The following is a 22,006-nucleotide window of genomic DNA, read 5'->3' as shown; positions in this document are numbered from 1 at the left end:
TAATTTTATAATACAAGCAAACTGGGCTCGTGCGTGCGGATTGTAAATGTGATTACGCCGACAAACTGTCTCGCTGGAGAGCCAGCTTTACAATTATGAAAAGGGTCGCACTAAGCCGTGGCTTAGTGCTTAGGTACCTTTTCATAATTGTAAAACGCTCGCAAACTCACCCTCGGCTATGCCATTATGTCTCGTTCATGCCCATGCGTGAAGAGTACTAGAGGTTTTCTAATTATCATCAGACGGACCATTACTGCTGCTAATGTACGGATCTGATGACTGAAATATAATTGACTGTGCACGGAGTTAAAAAGAGGGCAAGTGCTGAATAGCCTAATAGTTACAGTAAAGTGGTTCTTGAGCATGTTTGATTGCCTTATTGATTGATGAATGATTAACGGATTATTTTATTCATCGGTAATTCGGTCAAAGTGTAACAAGTGGCGCCATCATTCATAATTTGCAATAACTACAATCGAGATTCGGCGTTCGTCGAGACACCCTACTCACAGTACGAGCGATCTACTTCGGTTTATACCACCATAAATTTACCGGATGTTGACAGCTGTACTAAAGTGATGCGCCCACGCTCTTCCATTGCGCCGTTTGAGCTCTAACGACGAAACTATCGTTTTTCTTGCAGCCACGTTTTCGAACCGGATAGTGTGTGAGAACGACGTGCTCAACCTGCGCTGTCACAAGAACCTGCGCATCGTCATCTACTCGGCAAACTTCGGCGGCACCGAGAAAGGCGTACCCGAATGTCCTCAAAGGCAAGACGTGAAGCTATCCGGTAGGTAGAGCTCTTTCACATTCAACTGTGAAAGCGCAGATCAATATTAGTTTTGAAGAAAGACTTAGGAACATGGAGTAATATAAATGGGTGGCTAAAGTGCACAAGTATCTGTACCTGAAAATTGTGGAAACAGAATTCAGGAAGAGATCAAGAAAGTACAGGGTAATTGAAAGAAATACAGGGTAATTGAAAGCGTAAATAGACAACCAGGGGGCATCAGAAAGGAAGTGAGAGACACAGATAAAGTGAATTGGATGCAAAGAATGGAACCAAGAAATAGCATCGAGATTTACAAGAATGAGGAGAAATAAATCAGCAGGACAATCTGTACAATAGCACAAAGGGCAGTGCCTTGCTATTTGAGGATCGAGGTGGTTGCTTAAGGACAAAAACATACCGGAGCAAATATTCGCAAAAAGATGAGGCATGTGTATGCTGTAGCGAAAATCCGGAGATCACTTAGTGCATCCTAATGGAATGCGAATGGATTCACCTAGTGAGACCCGTACGTAACATATGCCTTGCAGAAGCGCTATGATTTAAAGTGGACAGAAGCATCAACCAGTCAGTAGCCGAGATAAGCAAGAGACGTTTAGAGTAATGCTGAAAAAAAAAGGAGGGAAGAGATTGATACGACTGGATCCGTTACAGGCATAGTCAGCGGTACAAGGTAGATAGAGGAGTTTAGAGGAAGAAAAAAAAAGATTAAGGAGATGTATACAAAAATGCTAGAAGGAAAAACATGCATACCATACCTGATTAAATCAAGCAGGCTAGGCGACTATTTGTCACTACCCCGTTTCAAAGTCGATGCCAATAAATCATCATCATCGTCATCATCTGTATGCGTGGGAATGATGATGTAACAAAACAAACTTGTGTGTCATGCTCATTGTTGTGTGAATTTGTGCGATGAAGCCCACTCCTGACTGCCGTGTCTTTGTGCGTTTATTATTTCACCGGTGTATTTTTGTCATCGGTATGCATGTTGATCTTGGACCACAATGCGGCCTCGTGTACGACTTCCCAACTCAGCATCGGGAGTAACCTGTGCTCGCCTTTTGTTTCTATGTATAGCACTAGTATCACCATAGTCATCATCATCATCATCATCATCATCATCATCATCATCATCATCATCAGCCTATATTTATGTCCACTGCAGGACGAAGGCCTCTCCCTGCGATCTCCAATTACCCCTGTCTTGCACTAGCGTATTCCAACTTGCGCCTGCGAATTTCCTAACTTCATCATGCCACATGGTTTTCTGCCGTCCTCGACTGCGCTTCCCTTCTCTTGGTATCCATTCTGTAGCCCTAATGGTCCACCGGTTATCCATCCTACGCATTACATGGCCTGCCCAGCTCCATTTCTTCCGCTTAATGTCAACCAGAATATCGTCTATCCCCGTTTGTTCTGATCCACACCGCTCTCTTCCTGTCTCTTAACGTTACTCCTAAGATTTTTCGTTCCATCGCTCTTTGTGCGGTCCTTAACTTGTTCGCGAGGTTTTTCGTTAACCTCCAAGTTTCTGCCCTATATGTTAGCACCGGTAGAATGCAATGATTGTACAATTTTCTTTTCAACGGCAGTGGTAAGCTCCCGGTCAGGATTTGGCAATGCCTGCCGTATGCACTCCAACACAATTTTATTCTTCTGTAAATTTCTTTGTCATGATCAGGGTCCCCTGTGAGTAATTGACCTAGATAAACGTATTCCTTTACAGACTCTAGATGCTGACTGGCGATCCTGAATTCTTGTTCCCTTGCCAGGCTATTGAACATTATCTTTGTCTTCTGCATATTCATCTTCAACCCAACTCGATTAAGGTCCTCAATCATTTGTTGTAATTCGTCTCCATTGTTGCTGAATAGGACAATGTCATCTGCAAACCGAAGGTTGCTGAGATATTCGCCGTCGATCCTCACTCCTAAGCCTTCCCAGTCTATGAGCTTGAATACTTCTTCTAAGCATGCAGTGAATAGTATCGGAGAGATTGTGTCTCCTTGCCTGACCCCTTTCTTGATAGGTAACTTTCTACTTTTCTTGTGGAGAACCAAGGTACCTGTGGAATTTTTGTAGATATTGGCTATGATATTCAAGCACGCCTCCTGTACTCCTTGATTGCGCAATGCCTCTGACTGCTGATATCTCTACTGAATCAAATGCCTTTTCATAATCTATGAAATCCATATAGAGAGGTTGATTGTACTCCGCAGATTTCTCGATTCCCTCATTGATGACATGGATATGATCCATGCGGACTCAATTTTTACTTGCTTTTGCTAACTCTGCTCTCGATTTTCCTGTGAACCTGTGACGTTTCTGCTTATCTTACAAAACTTTTTATTATTATTACTGTGATGTAAAAAGCAGTAGCCGTCACCAGTATAGGGGAACTAAATCTCTCTGCTTTTCGTTACATAAAAAAAAAGTTCACCTGAAACCCGAAAAGTAGAGGAGGCCTGTTTCGAGTTGCCAACTACATCGCCATATATCCCTGCATGCCATCTGCTATAGGGACTACGGTTATGACGAACGGTGGAGCCTCGTTAAATCTATCGACTGGGCTTTTCTTTCCCTTCCTTTCCATTGTTCGAGCTTCTTCCTGAGGTTTCTTTTATGGTATCATCTTAGATTCTGCTTGATCTTCAAAATTTTACAACGAAAAAAAGAAACTAAAAAAAGATTAAGGGTGACAGAGAAACACACACGGACAGCGCTGTAGACAGTGTCAGCGCTGTTACCGAATGTTTCTCTGTCGTCCATGTCTTTCTCGGGCTGAAAAATTTTCGAAAATGAAACACGACGGAACGGGCCCTACGTTTAGTTATTTTATTCCTGTCGATGCCAACTTTTGGTTTCATGAATCTTCCTCCCACCTCGCGTGCTGTCGCAAAAATTACTTCGTAGCTGTGTACAGTCTTGTTGCGCCGTCAGTGGTGTTGTGCTGTTCTAATCGAAGTCCTCCTCGTAACACTTGCTTCCAGAGTGCCAGGTGAGCTACGCGACCGAAACGGTGCTGACCACTTGCCACGGACGGCGCAAATGCACGGTGGCAGCGGACATGGGTACCTTCGGGAATCCCAGTTGCCATAAGGACTCCCGCCTCTTCCTGAAGGTTGTTTACACCTGCGGTAAGTGGCCTCTGTAGTTCCGATGGACAACCACATTTAGGAGGAGGCTTCTTGAGAACTGCGCGAAGAACGAGATTGAATAGACTAGACGTACACGAGCGCAGTGCGATGCCAAAAATGCTACCAAACAAAACAACGTTGCACGACGAAACGAAGCTGGGGCATACTATATAGCCACGTGCTCGAACTAATGATCGTCTTCGTAGTCCAACTCTCTGCTAAGCCCACTAATCGAAGGCACGCTAACGCACGCGGGGTCTCTCGTGTGAATCGCGTATCTCTCGAAAATTGCTCGCCTTCTTCGATCTTTGTATTTCCTGAGGATTCTGCACTGCGCTCGTGCTTGTCTAGCCAAGTCCTGTTTTTCGCGTAGTTCTCAAGATGTCACGTAACATGTGCTAAAAAGCTTGGTTTAAAACACTTCCTAACCAAAATTAGCTCAAAATTGGCAATTTACTGAGCTGACCAAACAATGGCATAACTTTTAGATCTCTGCAGGATGTTTTTCATCTGCAGACACGCTTTATTCTTACCAAGTTCCATCTTGATACGTGCTGTATCTCTGAAAGTTTGCAGTGTTCATTATTCAATAGAGCTTCAAAAACTCCCAGCTAAGAGAACTTTAACAGTTTCCCACAACTCACCTAAGTGATACTTCCTACACCGTGCAAATTATCAGGGGTTTCTTCGACGACTAAAAGAAATTGGGCATAACTGTTGCGGAAAAAACGCACGCCATCCAATACACTAAATGCTCAAGCCAAGTAGTTTATAAGATGCCGATGAGTTATGGAAAGAACTATATAGGCCAAACGGGAACAGGCTTCAATAAGTGTGTGCAAGAACATGAGTGGGCTGTGAAGAATCAATCAGGAGGGCATCGCGCCTTCCAATGAAAGAGTGCAAATTCACTCCATGCTTCGACAAACGCTTGGTTTGAAAATGAGCGCGAGATGAGCTCGAACGCGACCTTATATAAGCACATTTCGTTAAGTTAAAAGGAAACGCATTGAACAGCATGGCATGACTATCATATCACTAAGAGAAAAGGGGTTGAATTTTATTGCGATAGCAATTATATGGACACTCCAAAGCGGATTTCTGCCGTCGCCGTCGCCGTGAGGTTCCGTATGACGCCAACGGCGATGAAATCGTCGCCGCGCTCCGGACGCTGTATGTGCGAGTGAAAAAGCGCGAGGTACGCGCGCTTTCACGGGAAGCGAACGCGCGTTGTGCGCCGTGCTCCCTGAAGGGCTGCAAAATTAAGCATGCATCTCTTTCCTCCTTTACGATCACCATATATATATATATATATATAGAGAGAGAGAGAGAGAGAGAGCAAACGCGACTTGTTCCGTCGCGCGAAAGGTCAAGGGGGGGGGGGGGGGGGGACGGGAGGGAGGGAGGGACGGAGGGGAGGCGACGTTTAGCTGCGGCACCAAATGCGTATTTATATAAAAACGTTGCGAGGCGAGAAGGTGGGTAAGATTTCCGACGCTGCTCGACGAGTGTCCCATTCTGATCTCGTCGAAAACCTCTGAGTCGGCCCCAGATCACCGGCAACAGTCACCAACGCCGCGCGCGTTCTGTGCGAACGCGGGCAAAACGCCAACGGCGTCGACAACAGTTCTGCGCGTTGCTGATGCGGCTGCATCTCCAAGTTTATACAGCTGATAAAACTACTATCCTCACTCCGTATAGCTCTCTACTAATTTGCTATCGCAATTGATGCTTCGCCTTTCGGGTGACACTGCGACAAATTTTTTGGCAGGTTTCTTGTAATCCGGTTACCTGTGGTGCGCACATATATAAATGTGGTTTCAAATGAATAAGTTTGGACCAGCGCTTGCAAGTTAGCGCTGGTTCTGTTTTGGTGTGTGTTCCGTCAGTCCGCGCCTTTCTTTTATTTCTTTTTCTTTTCTTGCGTTGCAAACATTCGTTCAAAATGAACTGACTAGCCTACTGCAAGAGTCTTCTGCTCTAGGAGACGAGACACGGCTTATAAAACTTCTTTTAGTGACAGTCATTTACGCCACATCACGTGGAAGTGAGTTCCATTCCGATGTTGTTCTCGGAAAAATAAAGAAGAATAACGATAGGCGTAGGTTCTCCTTTGGTGTATTGCTAATGCCCTTTCATGTTTGCATCGAGTCTGCCTTGCTGTGTTTTACTGCCTGCAGGCATGAAAGTTGCGTTGTGTTCAGTTCGTGGTGACATTATGCCCAACGTCACCTCCAAATTTTATTGCATTGGCTGCAATTCTTCACACGATATTTTTTTCACATTTGGAACGAAAGTTTGCAGCTGTCGTTTGGAGTGGACATGCTCCATCGCAACTCCGTCATCGCTTCCTTCATGATCCGATAATTTTGCATACCATAGCACTGACATAAATGACGGATCAAAAATATTCATTCAAAACACTAGTTAGCATGCTCCTATATTGTTGATGTCCTTGTCTTGAATTGATTAAAACGATGATAAAATTTTGCATCAACAGAACTCTTTCAGAGCACTTTGTATTGCATCCAATTGCAGAATGACGGGTCTATGGGTATCGGAGTGTACACGTCAGAACCGGTTACTGTAGCACGCTCTGGAGCACGAGCGGATATCTCAAAGTAAGCTCAGATGTCCGATGAGGCCCTTACGAATGCTAGCCGTGTCATTTGGTTGACGACCGTCGAATGCACTTTTGTTGTTTGACTACGACGTATGGGAATCGTTTAGGTTACCGTCTTCTCAGGCAGTAATGTTTTAATTAGGATTAAAGGGTACTATTAAGATTGCCCAATACATAGTTCCTTCTAAGTGTATCGATTGCCTGCCAGCCTGCCGGCCCCTTCGACGAGCCCCCCTCAGCTCACTGCACAACTGCCCGGACATAAGGGCAGATGCAGAACACATCCTGTACTCATGTAACACTGCCATTACCTCTCCTTATTTCCCTCACCCTCCCCCTCCTTCCTGGAGTGCTTGGCTTCACTCGGACTTGGCGGATCATCAGCGGGCCTTAGCGGAGCAAGCGCTCTTCTTTACTGGGCCTTAGTGCTGGCCTTAAGGTTTCTTCCTTCTCCTCCCCTCACTACCACGGGACAATATGCTTTATCGAAAAGACTGCTGCGGGAGGTAAAAGCAAAATAAAATGAGATGTACACATATGGACCCCACGCATCGCCAAAGAAGCCCGACAATATTAAGGAATAATTACGCGGATCAAGACTACCGGCTAACTACACTGAAAAGCTCATTTAAAGCAAGTGTGTGAATGTTCCTGGCTATGGAGTTCCAATGGTCTAATATGCGGCGGAGAAATTTGTACTTCTAGGGGTTCGCTAGTGGGTAGGAAGGATTAAGTTTATCAAGAGTAAGGTATTATGTCATTAACAAGCGGCCAAAGAAATTTTTACGCTGTGCAAAAATTCTATGAGTGTACATGGAAACGTGTGGTAAGTCAAGTTAAGTTTCTTTAATCGAGCGCAGAAGATGCAGAAATAAGTCATATCTGCGGTATATGAAGCGAACAGCCTCTTTTTTAACGCTTTCTAGTTTTGCAATATCATTTACCTTATAGGGGCACCAAAACGTTCCTGCATGGTTGAGTATGGGATGAACAGATGTTTATAGACTAGTAAATTTGCCCCTATATGATAATTAGGCATAGCACAGCGCATGTATTTCTTTAGTTCACGTTGCATCAAGGTGTGCAGACCATGAATGATCGTGGCTAAAAAAAGTAACTGTCAAGGATCTTGTGCTGCAATTCTCTGTTTAAAGATGAACCGTTAATGGAGCAAGTCGCAAGTGTTGGCAAAAGTGTCTTCACAAAGTGACATGAGAAACGTTTTGTTAAAATATATATTAAATTTGCACGTCTCGCACCAAAAGGAAAGAAGCAACTGAGTTAAGACGCTGCTGATCGCCATCAGAGTTAATTGTCATATATAACCGTAATGCAACAATCTGCATAGATGCGAATCTTATAAGAAAATTTAAGGGATACACCTTTAACATAAATTAAGCGAACACAACTAACACTATAAACACAATTACCATAAATTAAGCGAAGGCCGAAGTTTTGAGCCCCGAGGGATCCGAAAGGACACTGGCGCAACTGAAATCTGCACCACTGATATTAGCATACTTCTCTAATCAGAAGGAATATGAGCAATCCAATCTACCAGGTGGGGAGTTTTCATAAATGCATTTAGCCTGCTTTTTCTAAGCAGGACATTGCGGTCCCAGCTTGAATGGAATGTTTGCAATGTTTACGTCAGTTTAGGGAAAAAAAATTTCATTCATGTACCTTTATTAGTTTTAAACCGCAGCTTCGTAGCTTTAGTACCTTCCCGCAAGAATGAGCAAAAGTAGAACCAGAATTCTAAATATTGCTTAATTTCGGTCACATTATTAGGAAAACTAAAGAAGGTACATGGATGAAACTTTGCGTCCTAAATGGAAGTTCCTTGAACTCTACTTTATCCAAAATTTAGCTTCCTTGAGCGTGTAATTGCCGGACTGTTTACAACAGAAGATTGCGATATTTGGCAATCTTAAAAAGCAAATTATCCAAAAAGTAAAAATTCAACATTATTTTGCTGCGTTTACAAAATAGAGAAATATGTCCTAAGGTACAGAGCAAGCAGCAATGCAGTAAATCTGGTAGTTTCGTCTAAATATGGTCACAACTGAGACACAGTTCGCCAAAACCATGCATCTCATACTTGTTCTTGAACATTAATTTTACATCACATTAATCAATTTCTTTATATTATAAATAGTTGGAATCTACAAGAATTAAGATTTTTATGGTATATACGGCAACTTTATATTCTAAGTAGAAGAGCCGCCACGATTGCTCCAAAAGTACTGAAAACGGGGGGCTCGTGCAGCCGGAGTGGGACCGCCACCTTGATGGATGGAAATTATGCATCCAATACGTAACCAATAAAAACGTTCCAAAAAGTGCAGACAGTGTTATTAAAATAGGAAAATGTGAAGTCATAGGCTGTTTGCTTTCATTCACGAAGAGTTGTGAGTACGAAACTGTGCTGGCTTCCTTAGGTTTGCTCGTGGCGGTGCGTGCTGAGATATGCCGAGATTGTATTAGCGTATTTAACACTAATGTCAAAACTCTCTTGCGCGTAGCCATAAAATGTAACGGCAATATATATATATATATATATATATATATAGTACTAACCTTATAATATTTTATTAGTAACTTTATTTTTAACTGCCTTTCCACTAAAGAATATGTTTTTTTGCCAAACGAATTGGCAAATTTTGTCTTCAGTGCCAGAGAAAAACTACAGGTGGCCCACGTGCTGTGCGAGTGAAGGTTTCAGTGCAGTTTCTGTGAATTATTATAATGTAATGTTGATTTTATCTTAACACAGTACCGACAGATGTGTGTTAGTACTAAGAACACATGCATGTGGTACTTAGTTCAACATCTATGTGAATTCATTGCTCTGAATTCATGCTAAACTCTGAAGACTCACCGGCGTAATGCGTGCCGTTACCGAATGAGGTCTATAAATACAGATGGGTGTAATTTGCTCATTGTATGATGTGAGCTTGTGCAGTGGACGACTTAGCGCAACAAGCCTCGAACGGCAAACGTTTATTATTTTTTCCCCCACCGAGAAGTTGGCCCCGCGAAATGTAGATGGCGTTGCCGTGCCTCCGCAAGCCGCCATTGCAGGATGTGTGGACTTCTATGGGAGCTTCGTTATCATGCCTGCCATGCGCGACCATGTGTACCATGCTATACCTTTGTCTGATCCCCAGATCAGATTTAGACGATCGCCAACTGTGCTTACCGCTATCATTGTGCTTTGCCTGTCACTTTTTTTTTTTTTTTTTGGGGGGGGGGGGGGGGGGTTCCTGGGCACAGGCTCGCCCAATGAAGTGTTAGTTTCGCGATTCACAGTTTTTGGTACTGGGTTCTTCACCGGCACTACAACGTGACACCATGAAACCAATAACCAATGACATCAGGGAAACCAGATAATAAATGCCTTGTTTCCTTCTTTTTCATATTTATTCAATTGAAATCTAGAAATGATAATAGATGGAAATGAAAGTGGATGAAAACACAACTGGCCGCAGGTGACTAAAATGTCTTTTAGCTCTGCCATGTCGCCATATATAACAAGAAATGTGCAGTAGTTGCTTAATGGTACACAATGCTTAATGTTTATATGGAATAAATAAATAAATAAATAAATTAATACAACAGAAGACTAAAATGGAGGTGCAACCAAGTAGTTAGGCGTCATAAAAAGGAAATCTGGTTTATTGATTGCTATTTTATATAAAGAAGGAAAACTCGGAACATTTACTCAGATGTCGGGACTGTCCCGGTAAATATGGAACGGTTGGCCATCCTGCGGGTATCTGATATTCTGTTTGACATTGAGCCAGGTGCTCTTCGAGGATTTCACCGTGCAATAACTTAATTGTTACATTTCCGCCATGTTCATTTCGACATCAATAGAGTGCCCTTGTGAACATATTCGAGATATCAGTGTATTCATAATTGCTAAAACCATTTGAAGAGCGCTCTCGGTGTACCGTGTAGTTATGTCGTCTTGTGTCGACTCTAAACAGCCGCTTTGCAAGCTGTTTCACACACAGCAAATGTGATAATGAGGTGAGAGTCTTTCTTTTTTTTAATTCCTACTGTCGACCCTTGGGTAGGGTTATTATAGGAGTGGTGTTTTGAAAATAGCATACTCATAAACTACTCATACTTTGAAACTACTCACTTTGAAATAGCATACTCATAATTGGCAGAGCAAGAAAACAGTTGGCTAAAATGCATACAAGCAAAGAAGTGAGAGAAGACATGCACAATGCATAGTACTAGTAAGCGTAGTAGTTCGCATAATATAGACATAAGCAACTTTCTTTACAGCACGTTCAAGAAGCACCCGCTCGGCATATGCTTCGCCCGTGAGCAGGAACTTTCGTACAGGCTCCAAATGGATATGCTCAAATAAAATAAATTGGCAGTGGCGAAATGTTATTACTAATTCGTCTGCGACCGCTAAATTGTGCATAACCGCTCCCTGCCCCCCCTTGCTCTATGCACCATGTCGCTCCTCTCCCCTCAGCTGGAACGCTCTGTACCAGGCCTTGTGGCGAAGCAAGTAAAAAAAAATAATAAATAAACATAACGTACTTCACAAGCCAAAGGCTAAAAACGATCTACACATATGCAGAAGAGGCGCGTCTTCGTTGCCAGGAAACACCTTAGTGGGCGGAGCATAACAGAGCGGGCTCTTCTGGAACATACTGCAAAGAACATTTTCCGCAATAGAGAGGCACGATGCCGATGGTAAGTTCGGCTTTCGAAAAAGGCCACGTGAGAGCACTACGGTCTAAGGAGCGTTCACGTATTTAGCTCCTGTAGGAACGCCGGGCGTAGCTGCCGCAAGTCGAACACGTGACGTCATGCTAGGCAGGAGAATGACGTTGACTGCTGCATGTATATATCGCGCAGTGTGCAACTAACTGTCTTCAGCAGCTGCAAGACGCGAAGGCAGCTGGGCCGCGGATTTCATACCGGCCGCCACACTCCCATAGTCGTCGGCAGAAGGCCCAGGCGGCAGCACTATCGTCGTACCAGCGTTGGTCTGCACGGAAGCTCAATAGATGGCAACGCTATCGCGCCTGACGCAGCGCGGTGGGCGCGGCGGATGCAGTTGCTGACTTTCGAAAAAAAGGGCCGCTTTCTGAATTCATTCCTCCATGACCTTCTCGCTATGCTTTCTAATTTAAAGAAAAAAGAAAAAAAGATAGAAATGTAAGGATTTCATCTTATAGTACATGACTATACTTTGCCGCAAATTAAAGGAATGGCGCTACGAGAAAGTGGAGCTGACAGAATCAAAAATAGATGGGCGCGGACGGAGTGAATGAAGTTACATGTGTTATATGGCGCACTAGATAATTGTAGTCATTGCAAAGCATGAAATAATAATAATAATAATAATAATAATAATAATAATAATAATAATAATAATAATAATAACTAAGTGCGCAGGAAAATTCTGTAAGGATGTGTTTGAGACATGTACCGTGTTAATTACAAATTTGACCACCACCGTTCCTTGGCCATTAGCATCATATGCTACGTGTAAACCAACTACAGCTGAGTCGTTCACTCTGAACAAAGAGACCGTATCGCACGTAATAATGTGAAAAATTCTTCTAAACAGTAGGTTAAAACTACCAGCTCCTAAACGCCCAAAATACTATGCAGCACGCTGCTCAGTCCTTCCCGAACTGAATACTATATGCTTTACCTCGTGAATTTTGTACGTGATCCTTTGAATGGAGCTGTAATGCTGTCTGCGCTCTGTATGTCTGTATTTTCTTCTTTGCACATTCCCCTCGGCCGTTTTCCTGCGTAGGGTTGCAAACTGGATTTTCCGTTGTGGTTAACCTCACAGATTTTCTTTTTTCACCTCTTTCTGAACGGCTAGCGGTGAAACTATTCATGCATCTATATACTACTACCTGCGCTGAAAACTTCGCCCTTGGTAAGAGTAATTGTGGTTTAGTTTTTTTTTCCCGAATATCGGGTTGGTCACTCTGAAGTTAAAGACTTTAAAACGCATTTTCTTTCATGGTCATTTTTACGTAACTCCATAAATTTGAGTAATTCGATCGCGCTCGAATTTTGGGCGTCACACTCAATGCTTTATAATCCGAAAGGTCGTGGTATTTCCGAAATCAAAAGAAGAAGAAGAAGAAAAAAAGCAGCCAGGTTGTAGCCAGGTTTCTCAATGCGGAATGCTGTGGCGCCATCTGACAGAAAGAAATCAAAATGCATTCGCGGATATGACCTTTGTTGGGCCTAACAGAGTAAAAAAAAAAATAAAAAAAATGTGGTTGATCCCTCTTATATAGGAATCGGTATAGAACACGAAAGTGAAACGTGTCTTCACAGTAGTAGTGTAATGTTTATTGCACATTGATATATAATGTCTATTGGTGTTTTGTGGCTAAAGCGCCCTTAGGCGTTGATGCACCCACGCTGACGCCTGGTGGCACGTCTCCTCCATCACGACTACCAACGTCGATGACCATGAGCAACCGTCGTGCATATGGAAGCTGCACTACGCTGCACACGCTAGCACAACGCGAAAGACGAAGCACGTAACTGACACACTAATACAACGCGCAAGACAAAGCACGTAACTGAATCGTCACCGAGTCAAATCAGCGCGTACAGCGCGTCGTAATTGCAGCCTCCGCGATCAACTTCAGAAACATTTTCAGAGCTAATGGCGGAGGCCACGCTCCGCTGTGCTGAGTACGGTGAACGCCACCTAGGTGGCGTTGGTAGTGCTTCTTGATGCCAGCGTCCCTTCGAATGCTGGCATCGAGGCGTCGTAGTGCTGAGACCACCGAAGCGTTCACTGTCGGTGCGCGTTAGTGTCATAATGCAGTACTTCTCTTTTCTGCTCGTAGGCGGCGGCACCGCCCCGAGCAAGAGCGCGGGTACACGGAGGAGTGTTAGATATATAAGGCGCGTCTGTGTAGCTCTCTGCAAATGCGTTTGTGGCGCAATGGGTTAAACGCTCGGCGATCTATCGTCGCGGACCGAGAGGTCGTGGGTTCGATTTCCAAATTTTGCATGTTTGTGGAACTTTTTCTTCTGGTTTCTTTCTTTGTATTATGTTCTATGACGTATTTCCGTGACGGAAATACGTCAGTGAAGTCTTGGTGGACCCCGGCATAAAACACTTTCGTGTTAAAAAGTTGTCAAAAAGAAAGGAAAAAAAGAAAAAAGACCAGCTACGCACCGTCATTATGTTGCGTTGTTTTCTGAGTGAGACGAGCCTAAGCAAAAGCCGAATTTATTAGTATTTAGCTCTTTTGAAGATTACACTACACCCAAAAATTCTCTAAAACTATATTGGATCAGAAGCGCTTGAATTTGAAATACAAGCGGCCACGGCAGCCGCACTTAGATGGGGGCGAAATGCAGAAAACACCCGTGTACTGGGGTACTACAAATTAATCCGTAGTACCCCAGTACGGCCTGCAGATGGCGGTGCAGTTGATGAGATGGTGGTTTTGGCACGTAAAACCCAATAATTTATTTTTTTATTATTCAAATTGGAAGCACCAATTCGTGAGCACTCGAGATAAGCAAGAGACGTTTAGAGTATTGATGGAAAAATAGCAGGGAAGAAATTGATACTACCGGATCCATTACAGGCATAGGTAATGGTGCATGGCAGATAAAGACTTTTTGAGGAAGTGAAAAAAAATATTAAGGAGACGCATACAAAAATGCTAGAATGTACAGCATGTATAGCATTTGATATTAACTGAAGCAGGCTAGGCGAATATTTGTTTCGCCACGTTTGAAATGTGATGCCAATAAATCATCATCGTCATCATCATGTATATGAACTATATCTTCCTTATAAGTGTTTGGACGTGATTCACTTGTAACGAATGTCAGACCCAGCCACAAGCGACTCTTTTATGTTGTATCGCAGCGGGAGATGCCATTGGTCGCTGCAGCTTCAGGGAAGGGTCGTGAGTTTGTAAGCCACAATTGGGCCTATTCATTACTCATTGGGATGAGTGACCCTCCTTCTTGTAAGAGTTGAACGGTTGCGTGGAATCTATCAAACATCTCCTCTGCATCCATCCCCGCAATGACGACCCGCGTCTTCTACACTTCACTTGCTTTCAAGATCGTTCTCGCAATGTCAAAATTACTTAGATAGCACATGCCCGGAATGCAGTGCCATGACTGCATTATTGCTGTGCCTGAAGTCGACAGCCATGAGTGAGCGACTGTGATTTTCATTTGCCCCTCCGGAAGGAGCGACACCTTCGCCGTTTTCTCTCCTTCCTCTCTATCCATTCTTTTAACCTCCTTCTCCGTGCGCAGGATCGCTAACCGGACGTGGGTCTGCTTGACCTGTTTGTGTTTGCTGCTCCTTTCTCTGCTCAACGTACACTACGAACTTCCTTTTTGCGTTCTTTGTGCAGTGCCGAAAGAGATACTGAAGGACTTAGATATCGGTGGCAGTGACTCGGCCAAGGACAAACTGGACGAAGACGAGGAAGGATACGTGGAGGAGGCGCGCTACCAGCCGTCTACTTTCAGTCCTGCCGGTGGCCTGTACGCATCGGCAAAGCCTTTGCCAGGTAAACAAGTCGTGCCTTCGTTCTGTGCGCTGTCCCGTAGTATTTCACCCGGGAATGCTGTGTTTTGTGCTTAAAGAATTGGCATGAATACGTGTTGTGTTGCGTCTCGGGCATTTCAGATTAGCTGATTCGTGAATTCTAAAGCTATGTTTCAGTCTGCCTGAAAAGCGTTGTCCGAGTAAAACGTTAGGTATAGCAACATTTTAACTAAACAAACGTTGGGTGCGCAGTTCATCAGATGATCGCCGCACGGCGTTGCCAGCATTGCATTAGTGCGGTTCCTTGAGGCAGGACCACTCGATAAAAAACGCCCGCGCAGCCATGCTTCAGCAATCGGAACTCTCCAAAAATTTTTATAAGCAATTATTGTACCGCTCAGTTTGGTAAAAAGCATGGTATCTGCGAATGTTATGAATGCCGAAACGTCGACACATCTCTTCCCTTTCATATGTGCTTTGTATACGTGCAGGCGACTAGCTTTACGATGGTACAACGAGATATTCGTTTTGTACGAGGTGCGAAGCGTTTATTCGTACTGTTACGTATGCATAAGCGGTACTGCACATGACTTGTGTCTCTGTAGTCCGCCCTTAAGATTTTGGTGTAACTCTCACAAGTTTCCTATTGCAGTGTTCGCGAGCGATGTGGTTTTAGTGTTTTAGTTTAGAGAGCAGCTGCTCTTGAGAGACACTAATTTCAGCTTGCAGAGTGGCAGATGTATTTTATTAGATTTGAATAATTTGCATGTTATGGATTGTAGCGTTTGTGGGGCTCTTACGGGTAATTATTATGTCATACAAGAGGAGTAGCGGTGTCCTCTACAGGAGCTATCCTCCTCTTAATAATAGTTGATAAGAAGGCTTCGGAGTTTCCTCGTCTTGAGCACTGACCAGCTTTAATTTCGGAGTTACTATATGTATCCGGAATTACCGAAAGAAATTACTTGAAATCTTGCTCCCGGCATTTTTTTCTTTATTTTTAATAAGAAACTAAACAAATGGTCATTGCATAATTTCTGATATTATCTGGCTCGCACACTATATTTTCGAATATATATAACCTTTTTTTCTAGCTCCCTGCTTCCAATAATTGATTAAAATTTTCGCTGAAGGACTCTGTTGGATATAATTCACTCTTCTTTGCGAGAAAGCAAATAGTGGCGCTTACTTTTTAAATTTTTATTTGGGCACTTGCCACAAGACAAAAGCGCCAAAATTAACAAAGGACATGAAATAAATACATGCTGCGCTGTTTGGTGCAGGTACTGCAGCAGTGATTTAGCTGGCTTGATGTCCCTTATCCGACGGGTGAACCATTTTGCACATTCGGCTTTAGCTTCGCATCCCTGAGCATCTTAGGCCTAATATCTTTAGTATCAGGCCACAGGCACAAATAAAGGCGAATGTAGCCCTTGCATGTTTTCGTAGCCATGTGCTTTGCAGTGAGAACTTATCGGTCCTCCAGAGCGACGTCACGGCATGGAACACCGATGTCTCGTATCTAGAACTGGAAAAAAAATATTTTAGAATGCATAGTTCAGAATAGCCATAACTGTGAGATTGCAGTGCAGAGGCAATCGGTTGAGTCGACTTGCTTGTACGAAGGCCGCAGGTATTGTGCATTTCACCCTTGCAGATGCCGATAATAGACCTCCAGCAACTATATACCGACCGTGGTGACTCAGTGACTATGGCGTTATATGCCGTTGAGTACGACGATAACGAGGACGCGGGTTCGAATCCCTGCCGCGGCTGCTGCATTCGGATGGTGGTGGTGTGCAAAAAGTCTTGTGTATTGTGCTTTTGGTGCACGTTGGGAACCTGAGGTAGTTTTTCGCTCTCCACTACAGCGTCCCTCATAAACGAATTTTTTTCAGTTTTGGGATCGGTAACCCTACAATGCTTTTCAAAGACTTCAGGCAATTGATTGATAACTTTGAGATATGTTTGAGGCGTTGTTTACCAAACTGTGCACACTCTTTCTTCCACTGACTTTTCAGCTGTGCCGATGGACCGAAACTTGATACCAGTGCCAACGAACAAGAAGAGTGACGTGCAGAGTGACAGGACCGCCGAGGATGAAAAACACGTTAACTGCACGTTAGGAGGCAACGGCCATCGGGCTGTCGGCTTCGTCACCGAATGGGTAGCTGCCTACAAGTTTATACGAGGTACGCGGGCAAGTCTGTCCTTTTTTTTTTATTTCGGTGTCGGCAAGCTACCCAAAGCGAAGTTAGCTGACTCTGCGCAGCTAACTTTATTTCTTGCAGCTGCTCTTATTTCTTTCTTTCTTTCTTTTAACCGTGATTCCCATACCCCTTGCTTTGACAAGATAGATCAATCACATCAATAATGAATTCGAAGTCACAATTAGAGATTGATTGCACTTATGAATACATTTTGGACTAACTTCCGGAAATACAAGCGATACCGTGCAAAATTATTTTATTGGTTTGCTTGCCTGATAACATTTTCCTGCGTATTCTTACGCAGCCAATCACCGTGGCAGCAAGCACACCATTCTCTTATTGGGTCGCGAGATGCGTGTGCTGTTTTGCATTCGGAAGTGTCGGTGCTCTTTTAGCTTAAGCATAAATTTCGTCGGTCTTCAATTGCTTGTTGCGTTGTAGAATAGTCAAGTGGGATCAGTGCGATTCACAAGCGCCATAGAAAAGGTGAAGTTTGTGTTCGACTTTGTGCTCTTGGAAGCATGACTTCGAGGTCATGTAGGTTGTTATGGTAAAGTGAGCGCATTCTTCATTTATTTCCTAGCCTTCGTGTACATACGGCTCTCGCGCTTTCGTCTCTCATACGAGTGAAATTTCTAGCGTTTGAAGTCCTTCATTGCGCAAGTAACAACGATGGTTGCATCTTGCTGCCTAAATGTTGTTCCTGTGTCAACTGCAAGGAAAAGCAACACTCGCTAGCGTAAATCGTTAACGAGCGTATACGCTCTGTACTCTATACAGCTCGCATACCGATACCGTTTCGGTGCTTAACTGTAACTAGCATTGTGTGGCGACGCATTAATGTTATCGTTACCGTACATGGGGGATGTAAAAAAAAAAAAAACGTTCAGTGGCGATTTAACGGTAAATGCGACAGAAATGCGCTGTCGCACCTCTTTGAGGTCCCAGCCATAAGGTTAAAAAATTGTCCATCATAAAAATGCCATCGCACAATGCATCACAACAAAGTTCATTACATAGCTGTTCAGCATCATTACAATGATCGCATTTATATAGTCGCGGCGTTCTCCACATTGTATCGAGTGAGTCCAGAAACTTAGTGGATACATGCCCTAGCGTAGTGCAACTGATAGTGGTCCGGAGCAGTACTATAAGTTGATATATATATATATATATATATATATATATATATATATATATATATATATATATATATATATATTGTAATGCAATAACGGAGACACAGAGACAGCACCCGTTCCTGGGCCGGCTGTTCTATTCCCTGCCTCGTCGTCTTCTCCCTGTGCGCGCCCGCAGTCCGAGCGCCCGAGCCTAGGTGCGTCTTTTTCTTCATTACACTCGGCCACGCTGCCGAAGATAGCTCAGGTGGTTGTGAGGACACGCTGATTGTGGAAACCAGGGAAAGCCGTCCTGCGCGCAACCAGCGTCTCTGGGGGTCGGCACTGCGTGTTACGATCGGGTCGCATGTCTCGTTGACGTATATCCGGTCGCAATTGGACACCACGTAGGGCAAGAGATCGTGCACAATGTGCAGCCGCTCTGCTCAGTCGTCGCGTACTTCTTCGCAACGTTGCCACAAAATGAACGAGGCTCGTAGTTGCGCGCGAATCAGCCGCGCTTGACAAAAAACCGCGAGCATTGCGCGACTGGTCTTTTGCACGCCTCTTTCGGTGTCTTGCGCGTGCTACGCGTCTTTCGCGTGCGGGCAGCTCTCTGCTGATGATTACCTTCAGCGAGGCCTCTCTCAGTGCACTGTGAACGGCAGCAAAGTCGGCGAACGACTCCGTGGACATACAACGATGTGGCTCCGAGGAGTCAGGAAGCATCTCTCTGCCACGATCCGTAGATAGGTCGGGTTCCTGGAGTGATAGCGTCGGCGCCTCCATGCACCCCTGCGTTGATGTGTTTCGGAACCGTTTCGCTGACGGCAAGGGGCCCGAAAGTGGTCTCGGTCTCTCGAAGGAATGGTAAAGCGTCGGAAGTGGTAGACGCAGAGTCCGAGACCCGTGGGGGGAAAACTGGCTCGCATCCTGGGTCTACAGCGGGGCAGGTGCCGAGGCAATCTGCCAAAACCCTCCCGGGTACTGAGTCCCGGGTGCCAGAAGAATGCCAAGTCGAAGTAGCAGCGGTGCTCTGCTGCGTGCTTATGGGTAGTAGCGCAGCCGATGACGCCGGTTTGTGATCTGCCGCTCGGTGGTGACTCGAAGCGGGAGCGGTCGTCGCCGTGCGCTTCCCACCGTCTGCGATGGGGCCAAGGACGACACTCGGGGAGCCGGCGGGCCTGCATGGCGAGGTGCTGCAGGGAACTACTGCCGCGTCAAGGTGGTGCTCCTCATGAGCTCCGGCCGTAGAGCACTGCTGGACGGGCTCGACGCAGGCATACGTGGGCGGGCCGAAAGCAGCGATCAGAGCTGCACTCCATTCGGGCCACGACCCAAGTTTAATGCCTGCGTAGTTGTCCCATGCCTTGGCGGCACCGCAGAGTCGTTTTGCGGCAACCAGCCATCTTGTGTGGTCTGGCCAGGCATAACGATCACCCAAGGCATTGATGGTGTGAACCCAAAGGGTGACGTCATCTTCAAAGCCGCGAAAAGGCGGTATTTTTACGTAAGCCGGCTGCTGGAAGTCGCAGCGGCTCAAATCAGCCAGGCTACTTGTCCAGCTGCCCGAGGAACCAGTGCCGGTGTCCACGGACAGTGCGGTCGTTGTGGTAGTCGCGGCAGCCGGTTCTACCACCAAGGTAGCATGGACGGCATACCTGGGTGGCTGAGGAGTCGAAGTAATGCTCACGATGATATTCTCGCCAAGGGAAGCGTGTACGGCGTTCCCAGGCAGGACAGGTCCAAGACGGTGGGGCCGAAGCGCTGTCTCAGTGTGACGTGCAACGGCGCAACCACCGACGGATGCGAAGGTGTTCGTCAAAAGAGTGAGCTGGTGATTCAGCTTGGCAATGGCTTGGACGAGATCACCGGTAGGGTCCTGTCCAAGAGCCAACGAGGAGGCTTGGACGCCGTCCCCGGATGGTGCGGTGGGTGCTTGCGATGGTGGTAGGGTGGCCGGCTCCATAGCTGAGGAAGCGTGTACGACTTTCCTACGCAGGAGGGACCGGGAACTCTGAAGAACCGTGCGAGGAAACACTTAAGGCCGGAACGTCTTAAGTCAGGTCAGTTGTAGTCGACTGCGCCATTGTAATGCAATAACGGAGACACAGAGACAGCACCCGTTCCTGGGCCGGCTGTTCTATTCTCTGCCTCGTCGTCTTCTCCCTGTGCGCGCCCGCAGTCCGAGCGCCCGAGCCTAGGTGCGTCTTTTTCTTCATTACAATATATATATATATACATATATATTGCGCTTACCCTACGCGCACTCGGCGGCTAGAAATTAGCGCTTGTCTAGCAAATGGAGAGGAGGGCCCATTTTCCATAAGCCTTTCTTTTACAATTTTAATGGCAAGGCTTCCAAATGATCGCGTGACGCTCCCTTTCATCTCCTTGCTCCATGTTTACGTACAAACGTCACTTTGACAGTTGACTAGATAGCGGTAGCGATATAACGACAACGGTCCCATATTCTGATCCTTTGCTTAATGGTGCCAAGTATAATTGCAATTGCTGTCTATGATTGTACTTGCCTTAAAGCGGTCTAAGTTACTGTCCGAAGTGTGAGTTTTTCTGGCGAGACAACTTGCAACAGTGCCTCGATTACGCTTTGAGAGCTATACCGTGACACTTTTGATTAAAGGGTGATCTATTTTTTCGTGGTTGCATGTGCTACAAATAACATGACTTAAGCCCAAGTCATACAGCCCACCTGCGATCAAGCTTGATAGCGATCGAATTTCACGAGCACGATTGATTCCCTCTTGCTGATTGTGCAAAGATGCTAATTGCGATCGATAAAGTCGATCCCCATCAAGCTCATTCTCGGTCGGAAGTGGCCGGCGTGACTAGCGTGCAACTCATTATCTTAGCATAACTTAATTGCTGTCATACGCGCACAAGTGTTTCGAGGTTTGGGCTCGAGGCTCGCTCTGTATGTTTGGTAACGTAAACAGCCTCTGTGCAGGCCAAGCTCTGTCTTCTGCTGGCTTTGCTCAACACAGATGTTAACGGCGAGGACGGCCTGAGGTCTTCGAGTGGGGCCAATAAGATCCAGGAGCTCTGAACAATTGGCAGCTTCGCCCGAAGAGTGAAGCAATGCAGCAATAGCAGGGTTTAACGTTACACATGAACTCGTCGCACGGTGTTCTAACTATACGCGGGTGAAACATGTTGGCGTGACGCAGCGACTACTGCAAGTCAACTACTGCTGGGCACAATGAACAGCTTTCCGGCAGCTGCCAGGCGTCTCACAACGTTGGTGTTATGAGGCGCTACGGCGTTGGTGCTGCAGGCTTCGCACCTCGGTCGGTGGTGCACCGGACATGACCGACGGGAAACCGTGGGTGTTAGTCAGCGCCTAGCGAAATATTGATTGTTGATTTTCTGACACATTTCTCTTGCTATCGCGGGTATTTTTCTCAAATCCCTGGAGCTTTTATAACTCGTCCATGGATTCAAATAAATGCCGTAACATTTGAAAAAAAAAAAGAACTTCAACACAATGCAAACACAGCACACCTATATATGCGTAGGTTACGGCATTAGAGAGGTACAGGCCAATCTTAACTGATGATTG

At 45.2% G+C, this 22,006-nt stretch overlaps 1 protein-coding gene across 3 annotated transcripts in view; it reads left to right on the top strand.

The window, feature by feature from the left end:
• Window positions 1–22,006, top strand: part of LOC119462150 (protein eva-1) — a 300,367-nt gene that overhangs the window by 237,073 nt on the left and 41,288 nt on the right. The window contains exons 4-7 of one of the 3 annotated variants that reach the window (XM_049672388.1): window positions 644–793; window positions 3,787–3,933; window positions 14,962–15,120; window positions 17,120–17,290. In XM_049672388.1, coding sequence (XP_049528345.1) covers window positions 644–793; window positions 3,787–3,933; window positions 14,962–15,120; window positions 17,120–17,290 — 627 coding nt within the window. The remainder of the gene's footprint in view (window positions 1–643; window positions 794–3,786; window positions 3,934–14,961; window positions 15,121–17,119; window positions 17,291–22,006) is intronic. The other 2 variants (XM_049672390.1, XM_049672389.1) reach the window with 2 other exon arrangements.

Source organism: Dermacentor silvarum, chromosome 8, assembly GCF_013339745.2.
Source record: "Dermacentor silvarum isolate Dsil-2018 chromosome 8, BIME_Dsil_1.4, whole genome shotgun sequence".
Classification (NCBI taxonomy): domain Eukaryota; kingdom Metazoa; phylum Arthropoda; class Arachnida; order Ixodida; family Ixodidae; genus Dermacentor; species Dermacentor silvarum.
The sequence above is the reverse complement of the archived record's forward strand: the minus strand, read 5'-3'. Positions and strand labels throughout refer to the sequence as shown.